This window comes from Aquila chrysaetos, chromosome 7 (genome assembly GCF_900496995.4).
Source record: "Aquila chrysaetos chrysaetos chromosome 7, bAquChr1.4, whole genome shotgun sequence".
In the NCBI taxonomy this organism is placed as follows: Eukaryota; Metazoa; Chordata; class Aves; order Accipitriformes; family Accipitridae; genus Aquila; species Aquila chrysaetos.
This window is the reverse complement of record NC_044010.1, coordinates 13350710-13364666: the sequence shown is the minus strand read 5'-3', so window position 1 is coordinate 13364666 and position 13957 is coordinate 13350710. Positions and strand designations below refer to the sequence as shown.

The 13957-nt window shown below is 40.0% G+C and overlaps 1 protein-coding gene across 3 annotated transcripts in view; it reads right to left on the bottom strand.

The window, feature by feature from the left end:
* Nucleotides 1-13957, bottom strand: part of EPHA3 (EPH receptor A3) — a 234614-nt gene that overhangs the window by 20458 nt on the left and 200199 nt on the right. For all 3 annotated transcript variants that reach the window (XM_030020257.2, XM_030020258.2, XM_030020259.1), the window contains exons 13-14: nt 11722-11931; nt 1082-1231 (exon numbers count right to left, since the gene is read on the bottom strand). In XM_030020257.2, coding sequence (XP_029876117.1) covers nt 1082-1231; nt 11722-11931 — 360 coding nt within the window. The remainder of the gene's footprint in view (nt 1-1081; nt 1232-11721; nt 11932-13957) is intronic.

Genomic DNA, 13957 nt, shown 5'->3' with positions numbered 1-13957 from the left:
AGCAGAGGCACATAAATAGGTTAATCCTTCTGTTTCTGATTTTAATGTGATGTTATTAAAGGCATTCTACTAGTATATCAGCCTACGTAATGATTCATTAATCTCCACAAACAATAGAAAAAATGTTTGTGACTAATTAAAAGAAATACATAGTTTTTTGCAGAGACTTGTGTTCCAGAGGTACTCATTTGAAAAGAAGTTTTCTTCTCTTTTTCCTTGTTTAACATAAAGTAGTATAGAAAATGTCTGACTACAACTATGTTACTGATTTTTTAATTTAGTGCTAGTAACAATACATACCAACCCCTCAGAAAAATCCATTTGTGTTACTGACTGTACCTAAGAAAATTTGGTTCATAAATAACTCATGTGGAATAAATCTAGGATTAATAAGACAACAGAAAAAGAACAAAACCAGATATAATAAAAATCTTATTTGGGGAAATGTTATGCTGCTTATAAAAATACTGGGAGAGATCCATTAATCATTTGGATTGCAGGCTTGGATAGTTTACTAATGTTGCAAAGAAGCCTGTATTGGAAGTCTTCTAATCAGATCACTCTACTTCTCTATTTTACCAGCTGATTACTTCCAGAAGTATTTTGGTTTCTTTAAACTCTTGGTAGAAATGCTTTGCTTCTCTTTTTCACAAGCGCCAAGAACAATTTATTCTGTGCATTTGACATTTACAGAAAACTTCTACAGAATATTATACAAGTGGAACCAAAGGGGATCATCGGAAATTTGGGAGGGTTTTCTAACAATAAGCTAAGGAATGTAAAAGGCAATGACCTCATTGCAGTGGAATTGTTTGAATCATCCTACAGAAAACCACCAGCATGATAAAATTCTCTAATATGTTCCTTCAGAGGTCCAAAATACCCTGCTATAAAGTTGTTGGCTTTTTTTTTAAGTTCATTAGAACTTTTACTTGACCAGGGAGATTTTGAGATTTTCATTTCTACATCTTATTCAATGTCAACATCAAAAACTCAGAGCCACCTGGTTTCATTATGCTTCGCTTCCTTTCACAGCTTGATCCTTTATTTGAGAACGTAACTCAGATAACAATATACTCACATCCTGGTTGGACATCTCCCAGTATGGTCTCTCTCCATAAGACATCACCTCCCAGAGAACAATCCCATAGCTCCATGCATCACTGGCTGATGTGAACTTCCGATACGCAATGGCTTCTGGTGATGTCCATCGGATAGGAATCTTGCCCCCCTAGGAGTGAAACAAAATAAACCAGTCCATTTGACTGTAATACAATGAATATCATTTTGCATGATTATTTTATGTCTGAGATTCTCAATTATCATTCTATTGGTGTAAAAACCAGCGTAAGCTGGAAAATGCTATTACCATTTGTCATGAAAGCATCTTGTACACTCTAGAGAGTAAAACACATTATAATGCAAAATCTACTGTAAGCATGTACATATATATACATATATGCACACATACATATTTATGTGTAGCATAATACGCACAGATAATAATAAATGGTAAGTTAAGTATGGTTGATTTTCAGTTATAAAATGTTTGGAAACTCATAGGACAGTCATACAGCATTAAGGATGGAAAAGGTAGTATGAGGTCCTTGCTTGTATCCTAGATCCCTTTGCACAGCATGGGAGGGCTGGATGTGGGTATTTGTCAGGCATTTCAAGTGAATTCCCTGTTTGTGTGGAACCTGCATGGTTTCACCATGTTTTCACCCCATGTTTTCCAGGACATTCAAGGAAAAGGAGGGGCCATGATGTTGGTCTCTTTCACTAATGGCAACCCTCCAATTGCACAAGGCAGTGAGTGGGACCATATGGACAAATTTCCCATCCCAAAGCCGTCAGAGGCAGTCACAGAAAGACAGATTCAGATGGGGTCATCTGTGCAGAGAGGAGAGTGCAAAAATGTCGTCTGGGGAAGTGGTCTTAAACATTTTTTACGGTTACAAGAGAAGCAAGCCATCAATAAATGATGTAAACTTGAAAAGGATTAAAGCTACCATTACAATTAATATTGCAGTTAGGGGAACATCCCTCTCTGATTACGGCCACCACTTGGTGCCATAGGTCAAATGAGTAAAATGCACACAAGCAGCCTCAGGCTGAATTTCTGCAAGATGAGAATTAGAGGAAAGAGACAATTTCCAATGGTTCCAGCTTTGACACAGGTTTTTAAGACTGATTTGCGAGTCACACATGAGAAAACAAAGTTCTAAAAGATAGCAGTGCAAAACTTGTTAGTTAAGGTAATTTTGGAGTGAATATATTTGAATACAGAAAACTGTGAGAGTTTGAAGTTGTTTCCAGTTCCAGGGATGCACAACACGTACAGGGATATATTCTGAAGATTTCACACTAGACTAGCTATTTGAGGTACCTCTGCAACCCCCATTATACTACAGCCATACTTCTATCCTCACAATAACCTGCGTGGGAAGGGATTGGTCTTATTTCCACTGAATAACCAGCAAGAAATAAAATGTAAAGATATTAATGCTCTGCCTACACTTCCATAAAGTGTACCTGCACTGAGGGTAGCCATACGCTCACCAGCTTTAGATTAACTAGCTTGGTTAACAATAGAAATGTGGACATTAGTGTTAATTGGAAACCTAAATACAGCCTAAATACACTGAAGCCTAAGCATCTGCAGTTTCATGGAAAATATTGCACAAATGAGATTAAATATAAGCAACACAGGCAGGCCTGCCTCAGGCTACAATTTAGACCTCTAAAATGTCACTAGATATGTCTTAGAGGCTTGGCAAAGGTCAGAGAGGGAATCTATCTTGGTATACAGATTTTACAGATCCCGTCCTATCTAGCAGACTCCCTACCTTAAGCAAAAGACAAACCTTCACTTCACACACAACCCTTAAAACTAGGTAAACACTGAATTTTGACAATACTTGTGGACCAACGAATAGAAATAAATAGCAGTATTTGAAACCACTGTTTCGTCACAGAAGCCAGACTGGAGAGCCTGATGTCTCTCTCTTCAAAATCTGTAAGATGATGTTCTTTAGTCTCAAAAAGTACATCGTATTTTCTATTCAATAGAAGTTTATTCACAGTTCCCAGTGCTGCTCCATAACAGTACTGAGAACACAAAAGTGATTTTTTTTTTTTTCCTCATACTCTATCGATAAGCAATATTATACCCCCTTTACAAATGTCTAGGGTCTCTCAGGGAGTCCAAGACACAGCCAAGAAACGAGAAAAGCTCTCCTGTGTCCTAGTGTTTTCACAACAAATCCACTTACACTTTTAGATGTGGGGATGATAAAGAAACCAATCCCGCCTTTTCAATGTTTTTTCTACGCATACTAGTGGAGTGAACTTTGATTTCCAATAAAGAATGTCAATGCTGGGGGAAAGCCATATCCTAAATTTACACAAACAAAACCCCACCACCGCGAAGAGAAAGAGCTTCCTAATCAAATGTCTCCCACTCGTCCCACAGGCTCAGAAGTCGCCCGCAAAACCGCGCGGACTCGCAGCGCAGCTGCAAGGCGCGGGTGCCTGACCGCTGCCCGCCAGCACGCAGGAGCGGGCTGGGGAGGCCCGGGCTGCCTGCTGAGGAGGCCAGCCCTCCCGGCACAGACCCGCCGCCCACCTCCCCTGCCAGGACAGAACTGCCTCCGCGCCACCCGAGACGTAAACTGCGGAGGACTTCTACAGATCGAACCCGACCCTGTGGCCCGCGTCTGGAAACGAACGCCCAGCTCGTGGGGCTGCCGCAGCCCAGGCCTGAGGGGCCACCACCCCGCCCCGTGGCCGGTGGGGGCTTCTGAGCTCCATCCCCCTGCCAGCGCTCCCACAGGTCAGCGTGTCCAGCGGGGACCGAGCCAGAGCGACGCTGGTGTTCCGCTCGAGACGAAATGTTTCAAATTCCTGGCCAGGAGGAGACGTAAAAGAGGGAACTGTCGATCCTTGCGGCATCTGATAGCTTCTTGTAGATCCTGGTTGCTTCCTCGGCAGCACTGCCAGCCCGGGCAAGGCCCAGGCCTCCTCTCACCTCTGCTGATCCCCCCACTTGTGCCCGGAGGCCTCGGCGCTGCTGGGAAGGAGACCTTCTGTGCCATCCGATCCGAAAGAAGCTGAGGTACAGAGCTAGGCGCTGTCAGTGGGCTCGTGGAAACCTAGCCAGGCCCGGCCTCACTCTCCAGCAATTGCTACGGCTACTTTTTGAATAGAGGGATGGCAGAACACACACCTACGACGTGCCACATAGGAAAGCCCTCAAGGCAGGGAGCAGTTATGTTGTTGTTCTTGCATCAGCATAGCGGCTGGTTCTGTGAAACACAGAAGTATCATTTTGGCGTTTTCAGAATATTACTCTGAAAAACCTGAATTTCCATGGGTGGTGTCAGGCGCACTTTCTAAATTTCATGTTAAGATACGAAAATGGAGCTCTTCTTGCAGAACCCTAGAGAGATAATTGCCAGATGTCACATGGAGAAATGTGCTCGTGGCTAGAACATGAGCACTTTAGGCAAGGGCAGGAAATATCATATTTGATAGAAGGTCTTCACCTTTATAATCTTATGGAAAAAGTCAGTTATACAATTGGAGAAACACGTTTACACAAAATGACATTAATTAGTCTCTTAACATTTGGGAACTGCTTTATTGCACGGTAAGGAAGATTATAAACTCAATAAAACAAAGTTGTTCTGGCTTTGTTTTAGTGAAAAATGAAGGTACATCAACCCTCGATTCTATTACAAGGAAACAAATTTCTTTGCTAAGTCTCAGCTGTAACTCTATACAAGCCTACAGATACATGTAGCATTACCATAAATGAGTGTAAAATAAGGAGAGCATTAAAATGTAGCTAAAAAAGAAATCAACTGCCACTGAATAGAGTGTAAAACTACTATTTTGCTATTCTGCTCCCTAATTTGTCATAAAAATGTCAATCTTTTCTTTGTATTTAAAAGGGGACTTTGTTGACTTGTTTTTTGAATAATTTAAGAGCAAGAACAGCAAAAAAACAAAGTTCTGGTAAATATTTTTTAGACAAATAAGCATTTTAGCACAAAAACAATTCCCCCCAAAGGATTATGCAACATTCACATTTTAGCAGATGTCCAAATATCAATAAATACAGAAAATCTGAGAAGTCATTTCAAACTAAATGCATGGTTTTCTATTGCTATTAGCTTTGAAAATTATAAGGCTTACTGTAATTCAAAAAGTCTACTTTGAAATTCCATGATCATTCAGCATTAGAAAATCCCTTTTCACTTCTCTCCACCATTTTTGAGAAATACAGATCTAATTTGAACACATATCACATTTCTGCTTTGCCAGAAATCAGGATATTCTTTGCAATACCCTTTGCCAGGATCAAAAGATATCTTACGTAATTTACTTTTGCATAAATTAAAACAAACACTTGCTCCTAGACCACAGAGCTGGAGCTGGGAAAACTAAGCTCCCATACTTGTTTCTTTACTTGTCTCTTGCTTTTTACCCCCTTTCCTGATATTACCGCCTCAGTCTCCTGATATTTAAAAAGTGTATCGTGATACCTGCTCTGTAAACTGCTGTGATGAAAGTGCTAAGAAATCCTACCTGTTGGGTTTTTTTTAATTATCTAGTGTAGGTCCATTAGGCTTTCATGCAATTTAATCTTCTTTATCTGCTATCTCTGTTGCTTACCTTCCACTGGAAAATCTGAAATTCTAGTATTATTGGCTGGTATTACTGGGCTCCTACCCTTCAAAATTAGTACTACTGGGACTGAACATGTTAGACAAACTTGGTAAAATGAAAAATCATTATAGATATGCCTAGGAAAAAGGTTTGCCCAAATTTATTTGATACAGGCTTATAAAGAGAAATCTACATGTGCATGCATCAGTAGCCACTGGTAATATATTTACTGATTACTTTCTGAAGATAAATACAAGTTTTATACATTTTTGTCATGGTCTCCCTTTAAGGGCATGCTCATCATGAAGCCAAATAAGCCACCTGGATCTGAGTAGAAAGAAAGCATTAGTATTAGAAATTGTAGGAGTTTGTTATTGCAGCTCAAAATCCCAGGCAGTCTACATCAGAGAACCACTCTTGGGGTTTGAAATTAGTGAGCCAGCAGTAACCGAAAGTTTTATCTGCTCTAGATGGAGCTGTGATTCCTACAGTATCTGGCCGTTCAGCATAATTCATCTAAAGTCAATGAAGTCCTCAATTTATTTCTAGCACGTCTGGCACTCCAGCACAAGGCAGCTGTTTCCAGGCCTTCATAACCCATTCCAATATTCTGATTTATAATCTGTTACAGGGTGACTGCCACAGGCACCTAAGCCACAGGCCTGGGGAGAGGAGAATCAAGAAAAATGGATTCTAACAGAATTATTAGAAGAACTTCACAGGAAAACCTGAAGGTAAAAGCCTGACATTAATTCATTACATGATGACTTAGGCTAGTTCAGGAGATATCTTACTGGTATAGAACAAGATGGTTTCATGTGAGTGAGATGAGCCTGACTTACCCTCTTAAGCACCTGAAAATTACCTGATGCTACTTGTTCATCCATTACTAATTAATATTTTATCTTTACATTATCTCCTTCTTGAGTGGTAAATTATAACAGAACACTGTTTCTGTCCCTCGCACTTATCAGGCAAGAGAATTTGTGGGGTTTTGTTTCCTTTTTTAGCACTCCCTTCAATATACTCCAACTGTATTACCATGTTTTTGCATATATAGGAAACAAACAAACCACGACAAATTTCTGTCAAGCACCAGTTGCAATAATGTGTGCAGGAGGACCTCTGTGCCCTTCCCTGTGGCACACAACGGAGCAGTGCCTTGCCATGCACTCCCTGCTCCAGCACTGTTACATGGGGGCACACGCTACCAGAATACTTGCTATCAAAGCACAGTATTTTTTGAAGTGATGTAGTTTTAATGAGAAGTTATCCATGCAAATATAATAACTGGACAGTGTTTTACATTGAAATGCCATGAACACCAGTGATGTATCCAGCTATGCGCTTAAATAGTCAAAGTTCGTCTACTGATTACCCAAATATTATGCTTTTGAGAGATGTAATTACAGTCCCTCTACACGTGTGATGGCTTAAATTTACTTCCAGTTCACACCGTATCATTAGTCCACCCACTTGTCATACAGACATCTAAAAATAATAAGAATAATAAAGATCAATTTGACAATGACAATTTTAATACAGTCTTGGCCTTTCAATTAAAAGTGAATAGGTACGGAGAATGTAGATAATTACAGTACATCCCCTCTGGCACAAAGACTCCATAAAAAAAATAATCCAGTCAGCCTGATTCACATGCTGGCTTCTGCTTCTATAAGCAGGCAGACCACAGGTTGCCGAAGGCTTTTTGTGGTATCGAGTCAGCGACAATAATTCAGGAGGTAAAAAATGACCCTGTCAGGTAGCAAAGTTTTCTTACAACTCCTGATTCCCTGTATTTCACATATGCACCTGTGATCTTCACATTATCTTTCCGAGCTCTTGTACAATAGCATGAATATCACAGATTATGTATTAATATATAAAGGGATACATACATTATTGATATAAAAAAGGATACACATTCATATTCTTTATGCAAAGCTTCAGACACAGCTGCTGAGAACAGGACAACATAAAATTTCACCTAGTCAGTGGTGTGTATTGAAAGCCTGAAGGGCTGACTGGGCTTCTTGGGGGCAGACCAATCCTGAATTGCAATGATGAATTAAAGCAATGGAATCGTTCTTAGGCTTTGACATTTACAGGCAGAAAATAGAGGTAAAAGAGGAGGCTAAATAGATAAAACATCTATCTTCGCAGCTAACTCTATAAATTTCCCTAGTACCACTGATTCTAAATGAAGAACTGGGAGTGGGAAGCAGTGGAAGGGAGGCAAAACTCTCTACCCATTAATATAATATGCACTCTTTACTGTTTGAATGTTTGGAATTGCGGTTATAATTTGGATTTAATAACATAATATAATTTGGATGCCTCTTTTGAAAGATCTTACTGAGTAGTTTTCATCCTTTAGTTGTAAAGGCATTAAATTGTTTGGGATGATGTCATTATTTTAAAAAGTGGCATATTTTTGTCTTGGTTTTGTCATATGGGGGTTACTGGTGGACGAAAAGCTGGAAATGAGCTGCCAATGTACTTTCACAGCCCAGAAAGCCAGCTGTATCCTGGGCTGCATCAAGAGGAGCATGGCCAGCAGGTTGAGGGAGGTGATTCTGCCCCTCTGCTCCGCTCTGGCGAGACCCCACCTGCAGTACTGCGTCCAGTTCTGGGGTCCTCAGCGCAGGAAAGACATGGACCTGCTGGAGCAGGTCCAGAGGAGGGCCACAAAAATTGTGAGAGGGCTGGAACACCTCTCCTATGAGGAAAGGCTGAAAGAGTTTGTGTTGTTCAGCCTGGAGAAGAGAAGACTCCAACAGAGACCTTATTGCAGCCTTTTAGTACTTAAAGGGGGCTTATAAGAAAGACGGAGAGAGACTTTTTGGTAGGGCCAGTAGCAATAGGACAAGGGGTAATGGTTTTAAACTAACAGAGGGTAGAGTCAGACTAGATATAAGGAAGAAATGTTTTACAATGAGGGTGGTGAAACACTAGAACAGGTTGCCCAGAGGTGGTGGATGCCCCATCCCTGGAAACATTCAAGGCCAGGTTGTGTGGGGCTCTGAGCAACCTGATCTAGTTGAAGATGTCCCTGCTCATTGCAGGGGGGTTGGACTAGATGACCTTTAAAGTTGCCTTCCAACCCAAACTATTCTACAATTCCATAATTCTAGAATTAGTGCTTGCAAAATGCACTAGGAGTAGCCTAGGAAATGGTCCTGTGTTTTGAGATATGACTAAGCAGCAGGAACATAAACTGCCCAGCTTTCCACCAGTGGACTGCAGATGTGGTTCACACTTGTGCTCCCCAGTTTTTTAAGCTAAGGATCAAATATACCCCAGGGACACACTACCTGGACATGTATACAAGATTCACTTCAAAGGAAACCTGAGCAAAAAGATGAAGAGCAAATAGCCTTGTCCTTCTCTCAGAGTCAAGGTGGGGCAGAGGTATATTCAACAACTACTTTTGAAGGAAATCAGATTTGTCCTAGGTTGTATTTGAAGGTTTTAATTATCTGAGCATCTTCCTGCAGCAGTTTGCATATGCACCATAAATGCCAGATGGAGTTTACTGAACATAGATGATTACACTTCACAAAATAGTTTCTTTCCATCTGATTTCACTATCTAAATGTAAATAGGCAGGTAGGCTTAGAAAATAAGTGGCAGAAGGAGAGGAAGAAAAAAAAAATCAACACTGCAGTTGGCCATAGGAAATTCACATGTAACATTGGCCAGAAACACCGATGCCTTGGTTTGTCCTAGCCACCTGCAGATATAAGTCACTGATGTACTCTTCATTTTCAGGGAAGTGTGCTTCCCTTATAAAGCTGTGTGCTATGCAGTTTGATGGGGAGCTAATTTTTCCTCCCTATACAACCTTTTCATCTAAGTTAACTAGGACTTAAAGGTATCTTCCGCTCTTAATGCGAGTACACAAAATGCCATTACTAAATTATAAATTAGTTTGCATGCCCAGATGATTTTTGGAATAAGAGAATTGAACTTCAAAGCCTGGCAGAAGTATGTGTCTGAGAAGAAGAGCATGAGCCAACCATGCTGGGGGTGGGAGGAGAAATAGAGACTTCTCATCCGTGGAGATATTAACAGAAAGGGCATGTGTAAGAAACGTGAGATAAATATGCTATGCTTGGTGCTGGGGATTAGTAACTCGTTTTGGGCTTCACGTTTAAGGAAAATGTAGTTAAGTTGAAAAGAATCTGAAGGAGACCAGTGAGAACAGTAAGTTTGGAAAAATTGCTTAAAAAATAAAAGAATGGAGGGATGCGTGTGAAGACGACAGCCATCTCCATGCATGTAAGCAGCTGCTTTAAAGGGGAGATTGATCACCTGCCTATGGGCAGTGGTGTTAGGACACAGAGTAATTGCCTTAGCTTGCAAAAGTACATCCTGGGGGAGGAAGGTTAAATATGAGACTAGATAAATACTATATCTAAAACTGTTTACCTCAGGGACAGTAACACCCATTACTTTCACAGGAGTTTTTAAGAAGAGGGCAGGCAAGCATATCTGACATGGCAATACACCTCTGGCTGAACTACAGACAATTTTCTCTTGAGGAACTCTTGCATTATATTAATATTTACTTATGAGTGCTGAACCTATACTGAGCATGAAAACTACTTTATCCTACTAATGTCTCTTTATATTAACTATGAGAGATCTCTGCAGACAGTTTTCTGAAGTGGTATATACTGCATATTTCTACCAACATGCCAAAGCTTATCAGAGGTCAAAGAAAGCACTGAAAGGTCAAGTAAAAAATAGACTCTTTATGCCTGGTAAGTTATGAAGGTATGATTGATAAATACATATCTATAAATGTATGTGTATATAATGTATATATAATGTTTAAGAAAACAGCTAGGTTTTCTTTACTCATTTGTCACATGTTATTTTATTTCAATCGAGAAGAAGATAGCATGCACAACTACCACAACAATTAATTGCTCCTGTCAGTGATCAGGAATGAAGGAAGCCCTAGAAAACCCACATTAAGATTTTGCTGTTACATTCTACTCTAATCGGGTTTGTACAGTGAAGTGGTGACAACTACTAGGCATCACTGCAAATTTCACCTAAGATACGGGATATGAATGCCACTTTTTCTGAAGTTAATAAAATCTACTTGCAATAGGATCAAAGTCAACAACCAGACATCCCAGTGTAATAACTACATACACAAAGCTAAATATATGCCTTCAAGGTTTCCACAATAAAACAGAAGTCTTATTCAACTGAGAGCAAGATGTGCAGCAAAGCTGTATTTAGAAGACACTGTGGCTTTGCTAAGGCTCTAAGTCAACAGTGTAGCTTCCAGGTAGCTTTTCAAGCAGGATGAAATCCAGAAAAGAAACAAGCAGCAGCTGACACTATGGGCAGTCCCCAATCTGATAAAAGCTTCTCTATCTCAGGACAAAACAGTCAGAAGTAAGTCTCCTCCTTGATATCATTACATCTCCGAAAGACAGGTACCACTTTCTATATATGATATAAGAAGGAGAAAGTACAGGAGGCTTATTACATTGTTAAGCAAGATTTCTTTTTTTGTTGTTTTACTCAAGTTTTTACTCAGTTAGGGGTACAACAGCAGGTATAACTGATACACCCTTGCAGAACAGTGATATCAGTATGCTCCATTCAGACAAATTATTGCTGGGTAGGATTTTTTTTACTGGGTGGGAGCTAAATCAGCAGCGTAACAAAACCTGCTCAAGGCACGCATGAAGTCTTATGTTATTGTGTGCCAAATCAACTGAGGCCTTAATTGTGGTATTCACTCCTTTACACACCCAGCAGAAAGAAACTGAACCATGAATTTTGCATACTTTAAGAAAAATAATCTACCAACAGAAACCATGTTTTTTTGCCTTTTATCTTCTCTGAGACAGGGATTAAAAAATAGCTCTGATGAGCATATGGTTTATTGAACCTGTCTGGGCATGCAAGACTGGATGGTCTCTGCAATACAGAGTATAAGCCTCAGGGACTCCCTCAGATTTCAGTTTAACTTTGCCACAACCAACAAGTATTTTAAAAGGATAAACGAACACAGAAACTCACCCTTGTGGTGTAAGCAGCTTCTGGGTCATCTTCCAGTACACGAGAGAGACCAAAATCAGAGACTTTGCATACCAAGTTACTATTGATGAGGATATTACGAGCAGCTAGATCTCGATGGACGTAACCCATATCTGACAAATATTTCATGCCAGATGCGATCCCTCGAAGCATGCCTACTAGCTGGATGACTGTGAACTGGGCATCATGTTTCTGGAAAACATTTGAAATGAACAGTCTCTGAAATGACACGTTCCTCCTTGCACAGAATTTTTGATAAAGACCCTGGAAGCTCCTCAGCTGAAGAGCTCGTGAGTCAGGGGTCACGATTTAAATGCCACACATGGAACTACTTTGATCTGCGGAGGATAATCTCCCAATCAGCTGAGGGAAGGGGACAGATTTTCAATTCAGATAAAAATTCATTTTTCCCACCCTTGCTGTCATCAGAATTTTAATTTCCTAGATGGGACCTGTGTGAAAGCAGTACATAAGTCTAAGTTGTGTGTACTCATGAGACTGGAGTGTCAGGACATTAGGGAAAGAGCTGCCCAACTTCTCTGAAAGGCCATAGGAATTGTTAATGAAAATCCCAGCCTGACCCAATGGACTAATGAAGGTTTTCTATTACACAAGCATTTTTTTAACAAAAGCAAATGTTGATCTGATTCAGTGGCTTTCAAATTCCATTAAATTTAAACTCATTCCTCAAAATTTTCAACTTCAGGAACACAAAAATCACTTAAACACATTGTGACTTAGCTTAGAAACAAATAGTTGCATATATTTCTAATTGTCTACTTCTAGACACATGTTTTAAATCTCCCAGCTCTTACTAGTGCTGTTTGTTAACATCTAGCTTTGATATTGATAAATGGATACATAGACGACAGGACAACAGCACGTCCTAGTGCTGCTCTCAAATGGATCCCCCAGTGCTGTAAATGTATCATTATGGGCAGCTCTCCAGCTCTTCCTGCTGCTTCTTGCAGAATTTTATTAAATACATGGGAGCTGGCTCTGCCATGTGGGGTGAGCTCACATGAATCAGTCTGCAAGACTGATTGCATTCATTTCATTTTTGATTAATATACTTAGGGGCAATATTAGCACTGTAAACATGAGACAAATATATGTCACAGTGGATGCTTAAATAGCCTCTCAGTATTCCCCCTCACGAAGAAATTCGTTATTATGGAAGACCCTCAACAGTTCCCTGTTAGGAAACCTTCTTTAACTAGAGCCAACACAAGAGGATCTATATAGACCCTGCAAAAGATTTAGCTAGAAATCAGAAGGTTTCTAACCATGAAAGGAATGAGACGTTCACATAGCCTTTCAATGGCAATGGGGAAAGCAAACTAACTAGTTAACTAGTTTTAAAAAACATTTATAAAAAGGGTTACATGGCCTGAGTTGCCTGTGATATTAATGAGACACAAGGTTCTTATCTATGTTTCCACAAAACAGTAGTAACCCCCCCCCCCCAAAACCCCACACTCAAATGAACGAACAAGCTGAACAACTGTTTTGTACAGTCAGAAATTATTCTCTTTCCTCAGAGCTTTCTTCAAGGATTTTCAGCCTAAACAATATGTATATAGTTCAGTACAGATATATTTCATTCAGATATACTGACACATTATTTATACATACTTTACATGCTCCAGTGAACATCATAACATATATAGTACATACTGAAACCAAGGTTGACGATATATCCCTTTTCGGGGTTAAACATCTAGTTGAGTGTTATGAATTTGGGGGATAATGTCATTCAACCGTGGCAGAACCAAAGCAGTCTCCCAGCCATGGCTGAGTTTGCCCTAACAAATTAAACTAGTGTTTCCCCTCAGATGGGATTTCATTTCTGCTACACTTCTTGTTTTGCCACAAGTAAATCTTGGTGACACAGGGAGCGTTCACATTTTTTTAGGCTCACTACCAACTTTGACAGAAAACAAAGATAAATCAACAACAGTATTAGTATGTCTAAGATTGGGGAAAGAAAATAGGCCAATAAAGTTTGCTAGCAAAACATTTCAAACACCCTCAGGCATGGGGTTATTCCCTAAACTTTTCATATTTAGGGAAACGGCTCTTGGCTCAATACTATTGGTTTACTGATAAAATTTCCACAAATCTGTTCACTTTTGAAATCGCTTGGTAAGACATACAGGCTGCCAACCAATAAGCACGACTGCGTTACGGTAGCAATTCAGCCCTCAGAAAAACAATT